The sequence below is a fragment of the Aricia agestis genome, chromosome 11, assembly GCF_905147365.1.
Source record: "Aricia agestis chromosome 11, ilAriAges1.1, whole genome shotgun sequence".
In the NCBI taxonomy this organism is placed as follows: Eukaryota; Metazoa; Arthropoda; class Insecta; order Lepidoptera; family Lycaenidae; genus Aricia; species Aricia agestis.
Genome location: NC_056416.1, coordinates 7,000,713 through 7,021,500, shown reverse-complemented (window position 1 = coordinate 7,021,500; position 20,788 = coordinate 7,000,713). Strand labels below are relative to the sequence as shown.

The 20,788-nt window shown below is 36.3% G+C and overlaps 1 protein-coding gene across 6 annotated transcripts in view; it reads left to right on the top strand.

The window, feature by feature from the left end:
* LOC121731809 (serine/threonine-protein kinase tousled-like 2) overlaps positions 1 to 20,788 on the top strand; it is a 58,156-nt gene that overhangs the window by 19,047 nt on the left and 18,321 nt on the right. The window contains exons 1-3 of one of the 6 annotated variants that reach the window (XM_042121464.1): positions 5,884 to 6,052; positions 11,954 to 12,039; positions 13,271 to 13,324. The exons of 1 other annotated variant lie outside the window; for it this stretch is intronic. In XM_042121464.1, the coding sequence (XP_041977398.1) occupies positions 5,980 to 6,052; positions 11,954 to 12,039; positions 13,271 to 13,324 (213 nt within the window). In that variant the 5' untranslated portion in view covers positions 5,884 to 5,979. Of the gene's footprint in view, positions 1 to 5,883; positions 6,053 to 11,953; positions 12,040 to 13,270; positions 13,325 to 20,788 lie in introns of those variants that run through there. 4 more of the 6 variants (XM_042121465.1, XM_042121466.1, XM_042121467.1 and 1 more) reach the window with 4 other exon arrangements.

Here is a 20,788-nt window from a genome sequence, read left to right as displayed (position 1 = left end):
CTATTTTGATGAAATTTGGTATGGCAATACTTTCAGTCTCGGGAAGGGATACTTTATATTCCGGATAATATACGGTTCCCGCACAATAAACTTTTATGATTCTCGTCTTAACTATTTATAATTTAATCTATTTTGATGAAATTTGGCATGGAGATTGGAGATACTAATTTGAATCTGGGACAAAGAATGTTTTTGTCCCGGAAAAATGTGCGGTCTCCACACAATATACTTTTCTGATTTGCGCGTAAACGACTCAATCGATGTACGGGAACAACTATAAACTAAAGTCCACGCGGACGAAGTCGCGGGCAACAGCTAGTCACTAGATATTTTTAGTAAGAAGACGTAATTTAAACAAGAATATTCGGCATCTACCGGGATTTCGTGATTTCCCTAGGGATTTCGTTAAATCCCTGATATCCTCTTTTCCCTACGACTTATATGCACAATCTGTGAAAATTTCAGAAGTCTAGCTATAGTGGTTCTTGAGTTACAGCCTGGAGACAGACAGACGGACACACACACGTACGTACCCTTTGGGTACGGAACCCTAAAAATGAATTATCCGTAAAATCGACAGGAAAAATATTTATTGTTATAAAAAAACTGAGCCATAGTAAATTTTCACGAAAAAAATTTCGGGTGGGTTGCACCAACTTACTTTAACTATAATATAATATTTCCTGTCGATTTTCACGGATAATTATTTTTATACCCTCAACCTCATTCACTCTTTTACAAACTTTTACATTCACGCTTTAACAAAAAAAAAACGCAACAGACATCTGTCAAATTCCGTGGTCAAAGTTAAGTTTAAAGTTAAGTTAGCCTTAACTATAACCCATAACTTTGAGATACAGACAGACGGACAGACACAGACAACGAAGTCTTAGTAATAGGATCCCGTTTTTACCCTTTGGGTACGGAACCCTAAAAAATATAAAGTCTTTATGATCTTTGAAATTTTAATGAATATTATTTTTAAATAAGTAATTTACTTATAATATAAACAACTTTTATTCAATTTATACTACACACTCTTTCTCATTGCGTAAATAGTATGTTATACCGGTTCATTTCAAAAAAGCTACAAAAACATTTCACAAAATGTGGTCCCCTCTTTGACTCGAGTCGATTTAAAAGGTCACCATTTCAAGGTCAGCTTCAAAACAAGAAACCCAACATGGCGACGTATCGACTATCGAATGAAAATATTCCAATTTCTGAGATTATAAAAACGTGAGAGCGGTTATTGATTAAAGACTACCTAAACCAGGGATTCCCAAACTTGTTTTGTCCACTGCCCACTTTCAGAACAAATTGTTTTAGTGCCCCCTCCATTGTCTTAATTTAAAATGCATCCAGATGAAACGAAATTACAAATCACCTCCCAAGCCTACGCCCCCATTTTTTTTCTGGGTCCCACACCGCCCCTCTTTATACCTTATGGGCTGTTCTAAACGAAGGCCCCGAATCACTTGTATAATTTATTTCGCAGCTACTTCGCACTGAATAGTAGCGCTGTTTACGGAACACAATGGAGTTGAGAAGTCCTAGGAATTCAAGTCTTAAAGCGAGCTCTTATGTACACGGGCCTTGTTTACTCTGTGATGCGGTGCATGTGCATCAGTTGACGCATCGCGGTTGAATCTTTACATAGAGCGCGAGGGCCGAGGTAGTATGTAATGTACATAAGGCAGGGATCGATGGCGAGACCGACAGTCACACGCCTCGTCCCAATTTCATCCTTCTTGAGATAGAATTGTTTTATACATCTGCGCCGAATGGATTTTTTTGTTCGTTTACTCTCAAGTCTCAGTTGAAGACGGGGCGGTTTTCTTTATTATTGATAGAGCTTTATTCAACCGGCAAAGTTTTAGTACCTGACGTAATTTGAGTGCGTAGTTGCCTTGCTGTTATACTGCGCAAATCGCCGTATCAAGGACATAAAATTGGATTTTTTTATTACATTTTTATATAAAGTTTGGTACTACTAATATATATTCTGTGATACTGATAAAGTTATAATGTTTTTAAGCCACACAGAAATCTTTATTGTTTGTCATCAAAGTAATATCGCACATGCGCACCCCTTGGCCTTGACGCAGTAACACTCTGTTAGGGGAGGCAATCATTTATGTAATTGTATGTAGTATGTACGTAATACGAATGTACTTAAGTAGGCGAACGCGTCATTTTTTTTAATTTTTGCACTAGAATGTTATTATTGTGAAAACTGTGTCCAATCGAATTGTCTATTAGTATTATATCAAATATTCTGTATTACACAAGACAAACGTTAATAAACCCTAGCTTCACAACTGAAAATTGCAAAACCTACGTAAACTGTGAAATGAAATTAAAGGTTTTCTGAGCTAAAAAGAAGTATCTTTATTCTTTAGCAAATTGTTTCATAATAGTAGTGCATGGCGAAGTAGGTCTGACACTGTTCTATGACTGCAAGTGAAACCCAGCTAGCTCGAGGTCAATGAACCGTTCATTTCGCTGCATTCGTTGCAAATACATCGGTGCGTTTCGTTGTTTCCACCAATTCTATTCGTCGGCGTGGTGTACACTCGGAGTGTACCACATTCCCACATTGTCAAGAAAAAGTATAAATACGCTCCACGGCCACTTGGCATTAGAAAGCTGCTATAGCGACGCTGCATTTACTCCTTAAACAATTGCATTAAATTATACTATGCATTATATACATTTATGAAATTCCTTGACTACTTGCTTTCTTTTATCGTAGGCCTTTTAGAAAGCCTTTAAAAGGCATAATATCTTGTGGCGAACACAATTCAGTAAAACCTTTTGCGACAAACACAATTCTGTAAGGCCCTTTGCGACAAGCTCAGATGCTTAATGTAGAGTGTAGACTATGTAGCAAAGAAGGTCGTCGTTCGAATAACACCTTTTATTCTAGGGTATGTTCACCTCATCTCAGACTATGTATTGCCAGAACGGTATACATTGCTCGGCCTCGTACTATCTTCCTCGTGTAAATACCATTGTCTTTATCTACACCATTCTACACTAAAGTGGTAATGAATTTTAAAGCGTCGCGTTGGCAGAGATACCGGTTTTACGTTCTTATAGGTTATCAAAAAGTAACTTCTTATAAAAATTGTCCATCAAACGAGTACAAGTTTTTAGTGCGTTTTAAATTACATTGAAACCTCAGTCTAGTCTTCACAAAAATCATCGCAGTTTCAAATGCATTTGGAATTATTATTTTTGACCAAAGTATTTACTGTGTACATGGCAAATGGCAATCAATGCTAACTAGTTCATTATGCACCTAGCCTCGATAATATGTTAGACATAGAAAGTAGACAGCGAGATATAAAACGGGGCGCTGCTATGGGTGAATGCAACACGAAGTTGTACTGTTATAATATACGTTAAATACTAAACATGCTACTGTTACGAGTTGCATATTTTCTATCTATATTCTACAGTCTACACCCAGCATCAAAAAAAAAGTGTCTTGACTCTTGCTACAGTATTTTGACATTTGTGTATCCTCATATCAATTATCAAATGAGAAAAAAGAATGTCTGATAATGTTAAAATATTATCACGAGCTCTGCCAGCCTCACTGCTCCTGCATTGCAGTCTGCAATTTTCAAATGTTTTCCCTTGATGTGTTTGAACTGGCTTTCGCTCACGAAAACCGGTTTAGCACTGTGCAAAATAATGCGTTTATTGGACTTGTTCAGATTCGAGCTCGTCTGTATTTCGCTTCACCGGTTACGTAATTCGTGGTTAGTCTAAAATAATATGTTCAAAATAAAAGCTAACATGGTTTGCTACATGAGAATTGTTCGTGCGGTTTAAGTGTTATTTATAAATGAGACGGGAAACGAAAAAAGTGTTAGTGTCGATCTCGAGGGCTAGGAAAATGTTGTGGGTGTTAGGGGTGCGGTCGGCGGAGGGGGGAGTTATATAGTGACGCGATCACGTGTACATTTTGCAGCTTGTATTGATCCTGTCGTCTTTTTCTTGTTAAATTCGTTGACTTGTGATTTGCCAGCAAACCCGGCTCTATAAATATAATTTAAAGCTTGTATTTGTTATTTTTAATAATGCTATGAATCTAAAAGTGACTTTAAATTGATAAATGAATGATAAATAAAACAGATTGTTAAATACTGTTTAAAAACTCAAAGAAAAAAATACTATATTTTTCAAAATTTGTCGTATTACGATTTACGTATAAATTAACCTTCTTTCATCTTTGTATGTTTTGTCTTTTGCATTTTTAATTATTTTTGTTAATTTCGAATTATCTATAGTCTATAACTCTATACTATAACGATATAATATTCCTGTGTAAATGACCAAACTATTTAGAAATAATTTTAAAAAAGTTAACGCATTTCAAATGATCTGTTGTCCTATTTTGCTTCGACCATAAAAGGATCATCGATGGCACATAATGCGACTTCAAGGGTATTTTGGGGTCAGGTATAGTATTATTGTACAATGGCAGGTGGCGTGCAGGAGCTCTCTCAATCGAGTTTTACAGCCGTGTCGTGGAACTCTGTTGAACTGTTGCCGTTTGGGTGCGTGCCATTATTTCCGCGCTATTTTATTTCTGTCAAGCCAACCTATATTAATTTTGGTTCGATCGATATTCTAAACGGTTACTGTATATGTATTATAATTTATAGTTTATTAGCATATAATAGCATATATTTTGTTTCTTTAGTACGAGTAAATACTAGAGAAATACAAAAAATTACCTACCGTACTTTATCTCGGGAGTTCTTTAAAACAACATAATATTATGTAGAGAATATCTTATTATACCGCAACTTGTTCGGATTAGCTGCACAAAGGTCGATGATAGTTTACCCTTTACGACAATCGGCAAAAGTTAGAGGACGACAGGCGAGAGCCGTGAGAGTTTAGTGAAGGAGAACGAGATGCGAGATTGTATGCGCGCGCTCTATTTTGGTCGCGGTGGCACACTCGACGGCTAATCGGCGCGTCACGTGGCTAGCGCCGGAAGGATGGGGGGAGAGGCCTCGCGGGACGAGGTTGGGGCGTCGGAATGCAGTCACCACCGCTCGATGCACAGCTCACCGATTGATCGTCCAACTGCTTAACATTACACTGAGTATTCAGTACGCCCTAATCATTAGTATGTTGTTGTTATTCACTCTCAAGTCTCAAGTGACCTCCGGTACTCGGTGTGTTTATGTTTTCTCGATTATTTTATAAGTATTTGAGTTGTTACATTAATCTTTGATGATCATCTGTATATTTTACATGATTTGAAATTTTAAACGGAGCTTCGGTCTTTTTGCCTAGCGCCAATAACATTTTGTTGAGTACCTATAATTTTTATAAATTGAACGATTCGGCAATCGTATCGAGTTACATAATATTGTCTGCAGTAAATAAATAGAATATGTGGACCATGTTAGATAAATTGTGGAGTACAAGCAAGTAATTGCAGCTCGCGGATTGCAGGCAATCGCCTCTCACCCCGCATGCCGCCCCGCTCTCGAACACCGTAAGTAAACAGTCTGGTGTTTATCCGCGTCTCGCTCGCACCGACCGCGTCGCGTCGCGCCTCTGAGGTGCACTCACTGTTCCTATTATTTTCGTGACGGGTATTGCGCCGAAGCCGATTCCCGTATCCTCGCCCCGAGACGCGAGGTCCGGTCTCGCGAAGGCGGAGGCGGTGATGGCGGTTCGCATCGCACGCCAGTCCACGCCCGGGGCCGATTGTCACAGTTCGCGACCGATACTACCGTGTTTTAGTTGAAGCCGCGCGCTCGCTGGCCTAAATAAACATTGTACTGTATACATAAAATATACATACGTATACAACATTATTTAGTGCGTAATTCTATAACTTTTGTGCTGCGAATAGCAATATTCAAAATAGTATTTGTGTGGATTGTGTACTTGTGCTCTCATGTTACACGTGAATGTGGATCGCGAGAGGAGCGGAGTAGGAAGATGCATTTCAAGGAGTCGTTTGCGATGAGCGATCGTCCGAACGAGCGAGGTCGCCGTAACTCCCGCTGCAAGGGTGGGTGTCTACTCTGACTGTGTTGTGTCCCGACTGACGGCTCGAGGCGCTCTGCGCTGTCGAGGCGACCTTATCATCTACAACAGCTGCTGTCGTCTCTATGAGCACCGCGTCGTGCTATCCCAAACATCCACTTTATTACTCTTTTACTACACATGATAATAAAAGTGATTTCACTGTAAGCTACGTCGGTTACAAAATACTTTTCTGTAATCATTTGACTTTTGTTTCTGCGACAGCATGGTAAATTGTTTAGTATTATTTAATTTACTAAAGAAACTTTATTTACTAAAATTATATATTTATTGGGAAGTCGTGCTTCTAGGGTTCTTTGCTATTTTTTTATTTGTCGCGCACTAAGATAGTAAGCGTAATTTCGCCATAGGATGGTAGGTGCGCATAGCTCGGTTACGTAGCGTCAACCCTTTTGCATTTAAGGTCTGGGGTTCGAATCTCGGGTAGCTGAGTTTTTGTCTTTCAATTTCTTTTTCAATATAATATTTTTTTCATTATGTGCATACAAAAAATTACAAGAAGTCTTCCAAGTAAGTAAGTGTTGTAATAAGTAATATAATCGTTTTAATCATTGCTGTGCATTAACTAACTGCTATAATATCGATGGACGATGAATCGATATAATTAAAAGCTTTCTGAAATCTTAATAATTATGTTTATTTCTTGTTCATCTAACTCATTTTAGAATAACAACAAGGATATTTAAAACAAAGAATTTAAATTTTGCGATGTCATAAATTTCTATACCTGGATTTTTTGTGTTTGCCACTCTGGTGACATCATAATAAATTATTATAATATGTAATATGTATTATCCTCATTCAATGTTTTTTATAATATATTAGTAGCAATTTCTTTTCTATAGACTAATAGGTCTGGGTCAATTAAATTTTGAGGTCATGTATGAAAGTTATTGTAAAACTTAAAAAATTATTAAGCTTTAATATAAGTACATAAATAACATTATTCTTAATAAACGAAAATGATAAACAATTCGAAATTTGAAATGGAATAAAAACTTCTCGTAATTAAAATATTTTGATCTGTTTAGTAGCGTCAGACACGGTTATGTACACGTCAAACTTATTGCACCTTTGCGTCAGTGGCTAAAAATATACATTTGTTTCGAATTCTATCACTTGACTTAAAAGTCGTAAGTATTAAAATACTGAGGGTGGATTGTTTAAAAGACTCTAAAAATAATCATAAGTGTTATTTCGTTAGAACTTACGGTCTGAGTGTCAAAGTCGCTTTTTTCCTCTCGTGTCCCTTTCTTCATTTTATCTTTAAAACTACGCAACGGATTTTGATGATTATTTCGGTGTTAGATAGCCCATTTATCGAGGAAGGCTATATTTTATCACGCTAAGAGTTAAGACTAATAGGAGAATGTGGAAGAAACAGGGAAATTATTTAAATGGCTTATCTCGCGAACTAGTGGAGACATTTTTATGTTATATAATTGCCATAGATAAGAAGTAGATCACGTGAAGGATCATAGGCTATAGATTTTAATAATTTTTTCAGTGGCTATATATTTTATACCCCTGCGACGCCGGGGCGGGTCGATAGTAAATTATAATAGGTTGGGGAAAAAGTCTTTTCGCATTATAGTATGTATGAACTGGTCATAAAATCTCTTGGGCTACCAATTATATCTGGCTGACTTTGGTATCATTAAAAAGTTTTAATTTTACAGAAGACAATTCCAAATTCAAATTAGGTAAATGTGAGATTTTCATTTGTTTTTCTTATCGTTACAATGAGTGATTCTAATGAAGAAATTCGATGCATTTTAAAAAGTTATAATAAAAAAGGTAAAAATGCAACACAAGCCGCGAAAAAAATTTGTGATGTTTATGGACCTTATGCAGTATCTGTGAGAGTAGCGCAAATTTCGTTTATGCGTCTTCAATCCGGAAATTTTGATATCAAAGATGCACGTCGCTCTGGTCGCCCTGTTACGGACAAAACTGATGCCATTTTTGAAAAAGTCCACTTTTTCAAAAAGATCGGCATATTAGTACTTTAGTAGTTACGGTGTAGCTGAAGACCTGGGGATTGACCACAAAAAGGTTTTGGCGCATTTGAAAAAAGCTAGGTACACAAAAAAGCTCGATATTTGGGTGCCTCATGAGCTAACTGAAAGAAACCTAATGAACCGTGTACTCATTTGTGATTCTTTATTACGACGTAATGAAACCGAACCATTTTTGAAGAAGCTGATAACTGATGATGAAAAGTGGATCACGTACGACAAGAACGTGCGAAAAAGATTGTGGTCAATTAAAGCCGGTCAGGCTTCAATCTTCACAGACTGTGGCGAAACCCGGGTTAACTCGCAACAAGGTGGTGCTGTGTGTGTGGTAGGATTGGAAGGACATTATTCGTTATGAGCTGTTACCGCCAGGCAGGACCATCGATTCTGAACTATACTGCGAACAACTGATGAGATTAAAGCAAGAAGTTGAGAGAAAGCGGCCGGAATTAATCAATAGAAGGAGTGTGGTTTTTCACCATGATAACGCTAGACCTCACACATCTTTAGCCACTCAGCAAAAATTACGGGAGTTTGGCTGGGAGGTGTTAATGCATCCGCCGTATAGTCCTGACCTTGCATCTTCAGATTTCCACCTGGTTTGGTCGCTGCAGAATTCCTTAGACAGTGTCAGGTTGACATCACTAGAGGACTGCCAAAACCACTTGTCGCAGTTTTTTCATCAGAAGCCCCAAAATTTTTATAGCAATGGGATCATGTCTTACCAACAAGATGGCAAAAAGTTATCGAAGAAATGGCACCAATATACTTTAGTCAATTATAAATAAACTTTATAAAAAAACCTTTTGAATTTTATATAAAATGCGAAGAAAAATTTTCCCTAACCTAATCCTATTGATATTATAAAGGCGAAAGTTTGTTTGGATGTGTGGATGTATAGATGTGTGGATGTATGGATGTTTGTTACTCTTTCACGCAAAAACTACTGAACGGATTTTAATGAAACTTTACAATAATATAGCTTATACATCAGAATAACACATAGGCTATAATTTTAACCGACTTTTAAAATGGGGGAGGTGTTATGTTCGTTTTCTTATGTTCAATGATTACTCCGCCGTTTGTTAACCGATTTTCAAAATTTTTCTTTGGGTATGTAGGGTATCATCCCAATTTGGTAGTATATTCACAGAAGTGGTGATCTGATGAAGGATCCATAAGTAATCGAGGGAACTCCTCAAAATGTATGGGGAAACATGTGGTGACTTCGGTTTTGTGAGAAATATTCTAAGCGTATGCTACAAACAAGTAAGATTTTGCACCGAGGTATACCTGGTATACCGTGGTTCGGAAGGTGCTGAGAGAACTCCTGATTCTTTATAGATACAAGTTTGGGAGTTTCGGCGTTGTTTTAAGAACGGAAAGCATATGCTACTATGCAAATTACATTCGTCATCATCATCATCACTACCATAATATTATACCATGCATCGTCCCATGATTATGAGCCTTTTCATAGTCTTTTAGATCGAGGCTCGAGTTTGTCGAGCGATAATTTAAAAAAATCTATACTTAATATTATAAACCTGAAGAGTATGTTTGCTTGAATGCGCTAATCTCAGGAACTACAGGTCCGATTTAAAAACTTATTTCAGTGTTAGATATCTCATTTATCGAGTAAGGCTATATTATATTATATTATCACGCTAAGACTAATACGATCGAAGAAACTCAGGAAAATGTGGTAAAAACGGGGAAAATATTAGAAAGGGTTTATCTCACGAACTACTGGAGCAATTTTTATAGCAATATTTGGCACTTATATAGAGTAGACCACGTGAAAGGAGTATTTATAGCTATTTTTATTCGAAAATGTACGGTTTCTGTGAAATTCCTAATTTACGCGTACTAAGCCGCGCGGGACTTCCAGTAATAATATATACTTGACTGCATTTTTGTTAGTATAGTAAAATAAAATGCAGTTTGTCATCCTATGTGCACCCTTGTCATTTATGAACATAAATCACAAGGGTGCACATAGAATAGGATCATACAGTGATCACAATATGGGAGTCGGCCATGCCGAATGTATGGACATTGGGCGCCGCAGACTCATTCACACAAAAAGTGTGTCGTTTGCGATCTCCCTATCCATGGATCTTCCCAATTTGGCCTATTAGTTTACCTCGCGTTTACACTAGAGAATTATTCGAACTTGAATTATTTTATTTGCTGAAACTGATATAACTAACATAGTAAAACAAATTCCACATACCGTCGCTTACATTTTAAAAGCTAAATATTTTCGCGTTACAACTGTCCAATGTTCTTTCCGGGCCCCAAAGTTTATCTATTTAATCCTATCTATAATATTAAATGAAGCATAATGAACCGATTTCACTAAGGGCCTGTTTCACCACTTCCTGATAAGTGCCGAATAGGCTATTCACCACTTAAATTGACAGGTCAAGTATGGTGAATCTGTCAAAAAAGTTGTGAATAGCCTATTCACTTTATCAGAAAGTGGTGAAAGAGGCCCTAATTCTTTTTTAGTTCCAGTGTTTGTTAATATCGGAGGATTAAAGAAAGAAAAAATAATAAAATTACGTGAAAAATAAGAAAATACAAGAATACTTTACTACCGAATTTGGCTTTTCCGCGATTCACATTCGTCGGGCCCGCTAGCCTAGCACCTATGATTTTTGTCAATTAGGACTGCTGCTCATTTTCAATCAAATCTATCAATCTCATAAACTGACTTTTCCAGAAGAATTGCAATTACCAAATCTAAAACTTAGTTCAATTCATTCGAATACTGTCTATGTGTATTAATAATCCTAATTAACAGGACAGCAAAATAGCTTTAAATAAAATAGAATTTGTAGGCCTTAGCACCATGCGGTATGAGGTGTGGGGTGGCAGGGGGAGTCAGTGGATGGAGGTGAGATCATAGTGGCGAGCAGCCTGGGGAGGCGATCAATATGTACATTGAGCTTACATTTATATACACCGATATGTATAAATGACCTGACTTCTACCAACCCAAATGAAGGTTATACTGCGCAAAACCCTATTGCGTTCTCGTTTTCTTCAAAAATCTCGTGTAACAATTTAAACAATATTTAAAAGGACGTTGGTACTGTATTAAAAAAAAACTTTAAATTACTTTATTCATGAATCATGATGATGACGAGTTGATGTGAGAACCTACCCTGAAATATTATATTATCTTACCTGATTTGGTATTGTCAACCTTTTCTAAACGTATTATAAGTATTTCCTGTGAATAATCCTAGTAGGTCTGTAAATTGATCCACTTTCTACCTGATCGCCGAAGCCGTAAAGTAATTTATTAGTTTTTATTATCTATATTATTTTTCTTGACTGCGTCAGTATTAAAAACATTTTAAAACGTTGCGTTTTTGGGTGGTCCCTAATTCAAACTTAAAATTCAAAATTGAAAATCAAGCCATAGTCATAAAACTCAAGAACGTAATACCTCAAGCGAAAAAGAAATTGCTAATTGGGTTTTGATACTATGTAAATAACTTTATTTCTAACCTTTCTATGAATACAGTTTGCTGAAGTTCTAATAAAAAGGTTAATCTTAAAAAATTAAGTTACCTTTTAATAAGAAGTTATTAACAGTGACAATTTGGAATCTTACTCATATAAGAAACTTCCTGTATAAATATTTCAAAATTTTGTCGTTTAAATTACATTTTTTTATGAATTCTTTGCACCTTTTATATGCTTAATTTTGAATCCGCTATTAAGTATTGTTTGTGTAGTCAACCTAGTGGGAATAGCCTAGCCAGTGGCTGGAATATAAATTTTTATGGACTTGGGTCCGTCCCAACATCTCCTAACAGATGTTTTGTTGGCAGGCGCTGGCGTCAAGATGGAGCACTTCCAGGCGGCGCTGGACCCTCGCAAGCAGGAGCTCCTGGAGGCTCGCTTTTTGGGCGCCAAGGTTAGCTTCAACAATATTCAATTATTATATTTAAATAACATCAACGTTAGGATTTCTTGAATGAGAGTCTGATTTGAAACGACTTTATTGTAAAATCGATTCTTTTGTTCTGTATTTCCCTACGCGTTCAGGCTTCGGATAGGTTGTTAGTCGAGTTTATCGGTACTCGGTTGGTAATGCAGAGTCGTTGCTATGTATTATTGGTCTACGTCAGCGCTCCATTTCATGCTTACGTGTACATAAGAAAATGGCCGCCTAAGTTTTATTGAGCACTGAATCACAAAATATGGTTGGGAATTTTGTAATTCTTAATGTTTGTCAACAGCAACTTAAATCCAAAATCATATTCATAATAAACTTTTAAATATAATAATTATTAAACAAATAAAATGTTATTGAATTTAGATATTATTTTTTATAAACGACTGGTTGAACATGACCGATGACGTAAGATAATACGACGGGTTCGCTCTGCCCACCTGAGCCGTTTGTTCGCGTACTCGCGTCCTCACTTTGCCGGCTGTCTCTTAGCGCTTATATTATTTATCGCATATATAATACGCGTATACTGTAGTCTCGGCCAAGTAAGTGATGTGGTAGATATGTAATTCCATTATGTGTCTCGCCTCCGTCCGTCCTTCCGCCCGCACCCCTCTCGTGTCCCCTCTCTCGTCCTAATGCCGCGTCATTTAGCCGCGCCAGGGCATTGGTTTTATACGTTGTTATGTTACAATAGATATTCAAATGATTTTTGTTTCTGTAAGACTTAATACATTATACTTACTAATTTATCAGGCTATCTACAGAGTAAGTAATAACTAGTATTTTTGTTTTGCTCTCTTGCCTACATTACATTGTTTTCGATGTAGAATTTTCAAGGCTCTACGACCATTTTGTTTCGAGTGCGATCACATTATCATAATAAATGTCGTAGATATGAGGCTAAACATTCGTCATTGAACAACAAGATGGCGGACGGACATAAATAGTTTCTCGGCAATGCACGTTTGTGAATTATCAACCTACAAACAGATATCTCTTTCGGTCTAAGTGGAATCAGAGCGTCAAAGCGCCAACATAATCTTGTGTGATACATACCGTTTATTTCATGGATATTGTACGTCTAGCTATGAGCGTTCGAATAGAAATATTGATTTTGACTAAATTATTATCGATGTCCGTGGGGATTTAGATTTAAGGAGCATTTAGCGCACTGATCGCGTGTTTGCAGGTGAGTGCCGGGGCCATACTTGTAGAAGCCCATCGGGTCACCGAGTTCAAAACGGTGAGTTACTCTTAGTACGCTTCTGTAACTTACTTGGATAAAAATATAGTGACACAAAAACTCGACTCATTGTCCGAATAAATATTAAAGTTCATACATATTATATTGGACGCACCAGTGCTAACTGCTATTTGATTTCACAAGACGTACGTACTTCAATCTCATTGCATGATGGTATATGCTAAATTTGGAACATTGTACATACATACATATTATTTAAGTTCGCACTACGCTACGCCGTGTGCCACAGCCCACAGGCTACAGCCCACAATTCACCAGGATAAAATTATCACAATTTTTTTTTATCAGTCATGATTTTCTTTGTGCTGACTGCTGCCATTTTTCCCGACGACTTTTTAAAATTATTTTTATCATTGATAATAATTTGATAAAAGATTACATTTTATTACTAAGAAAGATACAATTTTATCATTTGCTAAGATGTTATCTAACTTTTGTGGCTGAGGAAATGAAATCAGTTTGGAAAGTGATCTATTTGTGATTAACTTGTTGCTGCTTGATTATGTTTATAGTAAAATCGAATAAACCGGCCTCGGCAACTAGCAATCGGCTCGAGCTCGGGGCCGCGGGGTCACCGACACGCCGCTACGCCCCACTCCGACCTATCTATCTGTCACTAAGTTGCCAGATTTTTTCTATTTCGGAATGTAAAAGTAGATCGACTGACCAACCGATCGACTCACTTTTTTTAAATATTACTTATAGACCCATTGTCATTTTTCAGTCCAAAATATTAAAACTCACTAAGCAATCCCATTATTTGACTTTCCACTAACCACTATAATTATCAACTGTTAATTTTTTGTCACTATCACTGTGTAATTGATATTTAGCATAAATAACAATTTACACATCAGCATGAGCATTATAATTCTCGAATGTATCGCACTGTAAAGAGTAGCGGCGAATATATTTTTGTCTCACAACTCAAACGTGTAGCGTCGTAGAGAGAGAAGATCGGTAGGCATAACACTGTTCAACTATTCAGTCCGTCGATTTGCACATTGAACGCTAAGGGAAATTATAACATGGCGCATACGACCTCGCCCCGCCTCAGCCACATTGTGCCGCCAAACCTCATTCCGCTACTTAGGTCTTAGCCGCTCGGTTCCGCAGTTATTTTTACACAACCCGACCTTTCGCACCGGTCGCAACCGCACTTCTTCAGCAAACAATTCAACGCGAGCCGCACTCACTGAAGATTCTTAAAATAAATTCACATAATACGTGTTTCGTAATTTTTACGCAGTTTAAGATTTTATCTTCCATGAATATGCTATACTAACATCTCGTAACAATAAACATTGGGAACCATACACAACGTGCACTCGCACCGGCTGCCGGGAAGGCAATGAACGCGCCAAAGTGGGGAGCGGAGGCGGCGGCGGGGACTGTCATGCGTCAGCTGAGCGTCACGGCGCGACATTGCAAGGTCCGCCGTATTGCCTCGCCTGACCCACTGCGCCGTTCCTTCACGGCGATGGCTTTTCTGCCTCTAAATTCAACATTTTTGCTAAACTTTTTTTGCGAATATAGAAAATATACTTCCTATTCTTTATTTTAACAAATATTTTTCAATAAACCCTGCATAATAGACGCGCATGCCGACAATAATAAAAGCAGGTAAAGAAGCCGGTTCGCCCCAAGGGGCGACACGTCATTAGTTGTGAATGGAGCGTCGCGCATGCTCGTTACGCTCGCTTGCCTCAAAAAGATTGTATTTTAAACTCTAGTACGCTAAGCTTACATTCGTTTTTATTTATACTGTATATTTTCTTTGAAAATATTTTTGGTTACTCATCTTCTACTTATTTACAGGTTACTTAATACTTGTTTCAATATCACATATAGTTCATTTTGTAATTTGTCAATTTAACGGTTGGTCTTTAGCAATGGCTGGAAAAATGACCATAAAATAGAGTATTTAGGGGCTTTTTGGGGAGAGAAAATGTGGTTTAGTTATTTTAGATCACGACGAAGCCGCGCATTGTTTTTAAGTTTTCGCTCTTTTCGCGTAGTAAAATAATAATTTTCCTTTTTTTTTTTTAGTTATTTTTTTTTCACATTTCGAAAACACAGAGCTGTCTGATGTCTCCAAGGTATTAAATTATTATTTTAACTTAAATTATTTAAACTTAATTGTTACAAATAAATCTTGCTTACTTATTCAAAAAGGCTTACTGCCTGTCTGTATAGAAATTAATATGGATAAAAATTAAAATATCATCAGATCATTTTTTAAAGATACCAATTAAGGCAACCCCTATATTATGAATTAAGTTATTAATAAAGTTATATTTATTTCATGTACTTATTAGAATGCACCTGACCGTAACTTGACTACTGCATACTTAAACCTAGATCTCAAAATCTTTAAGGTCTAGAAAACTGATTTTTTTACACAAGTAACTTCAGTTCATTAAGATTAAATGCTCAAGACGAAAACACGATTACTAAAAAATGCTCGATAGTTTTGCTTAGATCTTCGAAGTTTGCTGTCTTTTCTTTAATATTTTTAATATCTAAAAAGGCATTGATAAAACCTAAATTTGCTCAAAATACTTTTTCATAAACATTATAGTTCGACTTTTATTCATGGTAAAACTAACTTTTCGATGATTCCGCGTCGTCCTTTTTCACCCGGCATATGAAAGACGGGGCGTGACTCGTGAGTGTGAAGAGCGAAGGACGATGTTTGATTTTTAGGGTTCCGTAGTTTGGTTTAGTCGCCCTCAGTGAAAAATAGTTTTTTGAGCAGCAGTTAGTTTTTAAAGAGTTTAAAATAAGACTTTTTCCATAAACAATAAGGTAAGTTATATTATAAATTAAAATTATCCCAAATAAAGGAAAAAATAAAACTGAAAACGCTTTGTTTCTTACTAATCTACACTTAGGGTTGCCAGGTCGCTTAGCCAAAAAGCCGGACAAAGGAGCCAGCTTGGCCGAACATTTGTACAAAAAAGTCCTGCTATCGAGTACTTAGAATCTGAACTCGTGTAGGAATGCGTTCGTAATGTTCTGTTTTATTAAAAACAAATTTACATACAATTTTACATTTTATTAGGTGTAAAACCTTCTAAAAATAGTAGATTTTCATATAAAATTATCGATTCAAAGCTCTACAAAAGCCGGACTCGTCTCAATTTTGGCCGGACAAGCAATCAAAAAGCCTGACTGTGTCCTGCTTTATCCGGACGCCTGGCAAGTGGCAACCCTAAATCTAGTTAATAAAAATGAATTTTGAATTTTGTCACTCTAAAACTCGAGAATGGCTCAACCGATTTGGTATTTTTTTTTCTTGAAATATTTGTGCCTTGGACTCCAAGGAAGGTTTAAGTACAGTGAGAAAATATGTTACGAGAAGTGATAAAAGGTTCACCGGGTCATCTAGTTTTGCAATAAACATGTGATAATTATTTTAGATGCATATAAACAATTGCAGTTTTAATTAAAATAGTATGGAAGTTATGGAACTACATTATATTATTATGATGCTCCAATAAATAAAATGCTAAATATTATGCTCTTTATAACATAGCATTTAGCAGTGATGGAAATGTAAAGAGGCGCTAGCTGCAGTGTTCCCCCGTGTATTTAATCGTTAGTGCACGGCAGTTGAAAATGATCAATATTGCAGGGTCAGATCTGAATCTCGCGGCGCCTAGTTGGCGCTGCAAACTTGTGGCTGAAACTGTGCCTAGCCTTGTTCCCTACCCGCGCTCTCACCTCGCGCCCTACACACCCCTCTCGCTAGAAAATTGGGTTAAACAGCACGCCGCTGAATACCGCACCGGAAGAGGGGATTTGGGGGTCCGCGGAACTGCGCTTCCACAATGAATGCGGGACAGAGATGTGACTGAGTATTGATTGTCTTCAACATCGAGACGCAGTTTCCTGCGCCGCAGCTATGCACATATACCCTTTTACGATTTTGTTAGCGGCTAAATTGAACCTATGCAGTAGAGATATTTTCTAACTTCAAAATTATATTCTTTTACGCCCACAATTTAAATTTTATTACAATGTCAGGGCTCAAACATACTAAAAAATTACATTACTGTATAGTATGTTATATAATGTTACATATACAATGTGTCCCGACACCGGTGTCCGATCCTTTAATGTCATGATCTATGGCATATTTTATCGACAAATTGGCTCTAAAAATATTTTAATAAATACTATTATTACTACAAGATACCATTTATCTTAAGGGCATTTCTCCGGATTTGGATTATTTAGTTGATTTCCTGGAACATTTTTATTTCTGCATATTTTTTTAAATCAGTAATCGCATATTATTCTTAAGTGAATTATAAAAATAATTATCTATTTGGGCCCTTTTTCACTTCACAATTTTAGAAGATATTTTGATTTAAATTTTTCTAACCTAGGGAATGAACAAAGCTAATAGAAAAAAGCTTTTTCAGCTAAATAAACATGTTCAATTTAAATATAAACATGCATAAAATTGTCTACAAACTAAACTTGTTCGTTAAAACCAAATACAATGAACGGAAAATGAATTTATTTGAAATATTTTGACTTTAAGATTTTTTTTTTATAACTTATTGGTGTCATTTATTTGTGTCAGTATATGAAGATAATTTAATTTATTTTAGTAAAAATAAACAGATATGTACCAATTAGGTAAATAAATGTAAAATATTTTGATTCCCTACTTAAAATACCCAGGGAATCATCAAAATGTATGTAGAGGGAATCAATAAAAAGTTAGCTTTTCCTGAGGTGTACAAAAATCAGTAATCGCATATTATTAATTAATTTACATCGTGTCTAAGCAAACTTAAGAGGATACACCAGGGGCTAGAGAAATGAAAAAAAAGTACGTGTAATATCTATAGCTGTCTCCCTTACCTCAAGCCTATACCGCAGAAAACGATAGAGACAACTGCAGAAAATCAACGATTCGATGTCCCCTGATTCCTTCTCCAAAACTTAACCGATTTAAGAACTTTTTTCACTAAAGTTTAAAGAAAGGCTTGAGCTGTGTTCCTATGTTTTGCTTTTTTTGTATAATCTAGCCAAATCTGTTTTCTGGACGTTTAAACAAAGCGGAACATCTGGCCATTTTTTTTGGGTTTTTGAACGTTCATATCTTATTTAATAATTAAATTATGAAAAAAAAGAAAACATAGGGACATTGTGTTAGTGGCCATAGATATTCAGGAAAAAAATTATAACTCTACTAGCATTATCCAGGGAGGAAACAGGGGACAGCGTTTGTATGGAAAAAAGGGCGGTGTGGACTCCTCTTAACTTTGGAAATGACATTGTAATTAGCGAGTAGGGAATCAATTGTGTAAGGAACCAAGATTGAGGGAATCAGATATTTTCCTTTGTAACTCGGAAATGGAGCAACGAATTGTGTGACCTCCTTCCATGATGTTTAGAGGGCTACCGAACCTCCCGCCCTGCGCACCCGCAACCACGTGCTTCTTATAACTAGGGAGGTACGAGCCTCCAAGTGAAGCGTATAGGGAATCACTATGTGAGCCAGGACAAATCTTAAAATGACTTTTTCTATTTATATAACGATATATACATTTATATACAATTGTTTTATAAATATTTTGTTTATACTCTTACGATTTATTTACTTTGAAATTAGAATTTCATCGTATTTGTGGGATTTTTTTTGGGAATTTATAGTGAATTATGGGGACAGGACACGTCCAGGGAATCAATTTTTCGACCTTTAAATTAATTTTAATTATATTTACAATTAAGTTTTTCTACAGAACCTAAGTGGCCCAGTTAGATCACACTACTATATTACTATAAAAAAATATAAAAATACGAAGGTCTACATATGTAACTCTGCGGGTAGTTTATACGTCCGGACAACTAAATTTTGCGGTTTGGAGAATCAGCCTTAAATAGTAGTTATGAAAGTAAAATGTTTCATCTTTTTACTGTTCTCATAAAAAATAATCGGCTCAGCCTGTAATAAGCATTAAGCACACGGACACATATTATCAGCATTCAGCGTAGGTATATAATTAATATCATGTTGCTAGTGCGCTAACTTTCCATTCGCCTGATCGCTAGAAGTTATAAATAGACAAACAATAATGTACAACGTGGCGTATCAAGTGGATATTGCTTACAATTGCAATACGACAATATGTGTGCACAAAATATTGTTTAATGTTTATATACATCGACTAAAATATTGACTAGCAAAATGTTTTGTGTATAATTTGCGTAGTAAGTATTCAGTAATCTGTGTCAATATAGTATTATAGTATTTTCATTTGAATTCGAAAACTGCACTACCAATAAAGCTTTTAAAGTTAAATGAGCTAATTTTTAGCATAGCAATCATGAAATATATTTGCAAAATATAATTAAGAGAGTACCTACGTATACTTGATACTACATACATAATGATACACTGTAAAAGCGTTTCGTATTTACTTTAACATGGATACGTTTACGTCACTTGACCTTGTCAGTGCTTATACTACATGAGCTTGGTTATATATTGTTCTAAATGGTGTCGTCGTCACGTGATAATATGTTTATCTTTGGTTTGATTAAATCGAACGTGTTTGCGTTTAACAGCCCGGCTAAGGTTTACAAACCTACCGCAATCGGTGGTCACATGTGTTGAGGAAGGATGTTTTGGGTGAGAAAAACCTTCCCGTGCCACTTCAACCCGCGGAAATTGTCTGCGATACCCTTGGAGGTGCTACAGGGCAAAAACATTTTACGGGAGAGCGCATAAATGTATCATAGTTCAGTACTGGATGTGCACTTACTTGGTATTGATGTATATCTAAGTTTTAACTGAGTTTTTAACGCCGGTGTTTTTGAATTCTAGTAAGTAGTACTTAGTAGGTTAGGAAGTTATGCTATAAAACGATTTTTGTAAAAAATGTCTCTTATTGGGTTTTAAAATGGGGCAGCCGAGCCGTCTTAATTAATATTTATTCATTATTTAGAAACCCCTAGAAGCATGGACCCTTGGACGTTATCATGCCTAATTTGATAATCATGATATCAAAATAAGAAATAAAAATTGTATGGGATTTAGCAATAAGTTAAGTAAAATCCTATAAATTATACATAAATATTTTTACTATAAATTATACATAAGTATCTTGTAGAAATAATCGAAATCGGTCTCACCAGGATTAACTATTAAAAATCGGCCTGTCAATCAAGTGCCTGCCACTTACCATTATTGATATAGAGTGAAAAAGGCCAAAAAATCACGTTTGTTGTATGGGAGCCCCCCTTAAATATTAATTTTATTTTGTTTTCGGTATTTGTTATTATAGCGGCAACAGATATACACAATCTGTGAAGATTTCAGAAGTCTAGCTATAGCGGTTTTTGAGATACAGCCTGGAGACAGACAGACGGACAGACAATGAAGTCTTAGTATAAATAGGGTCCCGTTTTTACCCTTTGCGT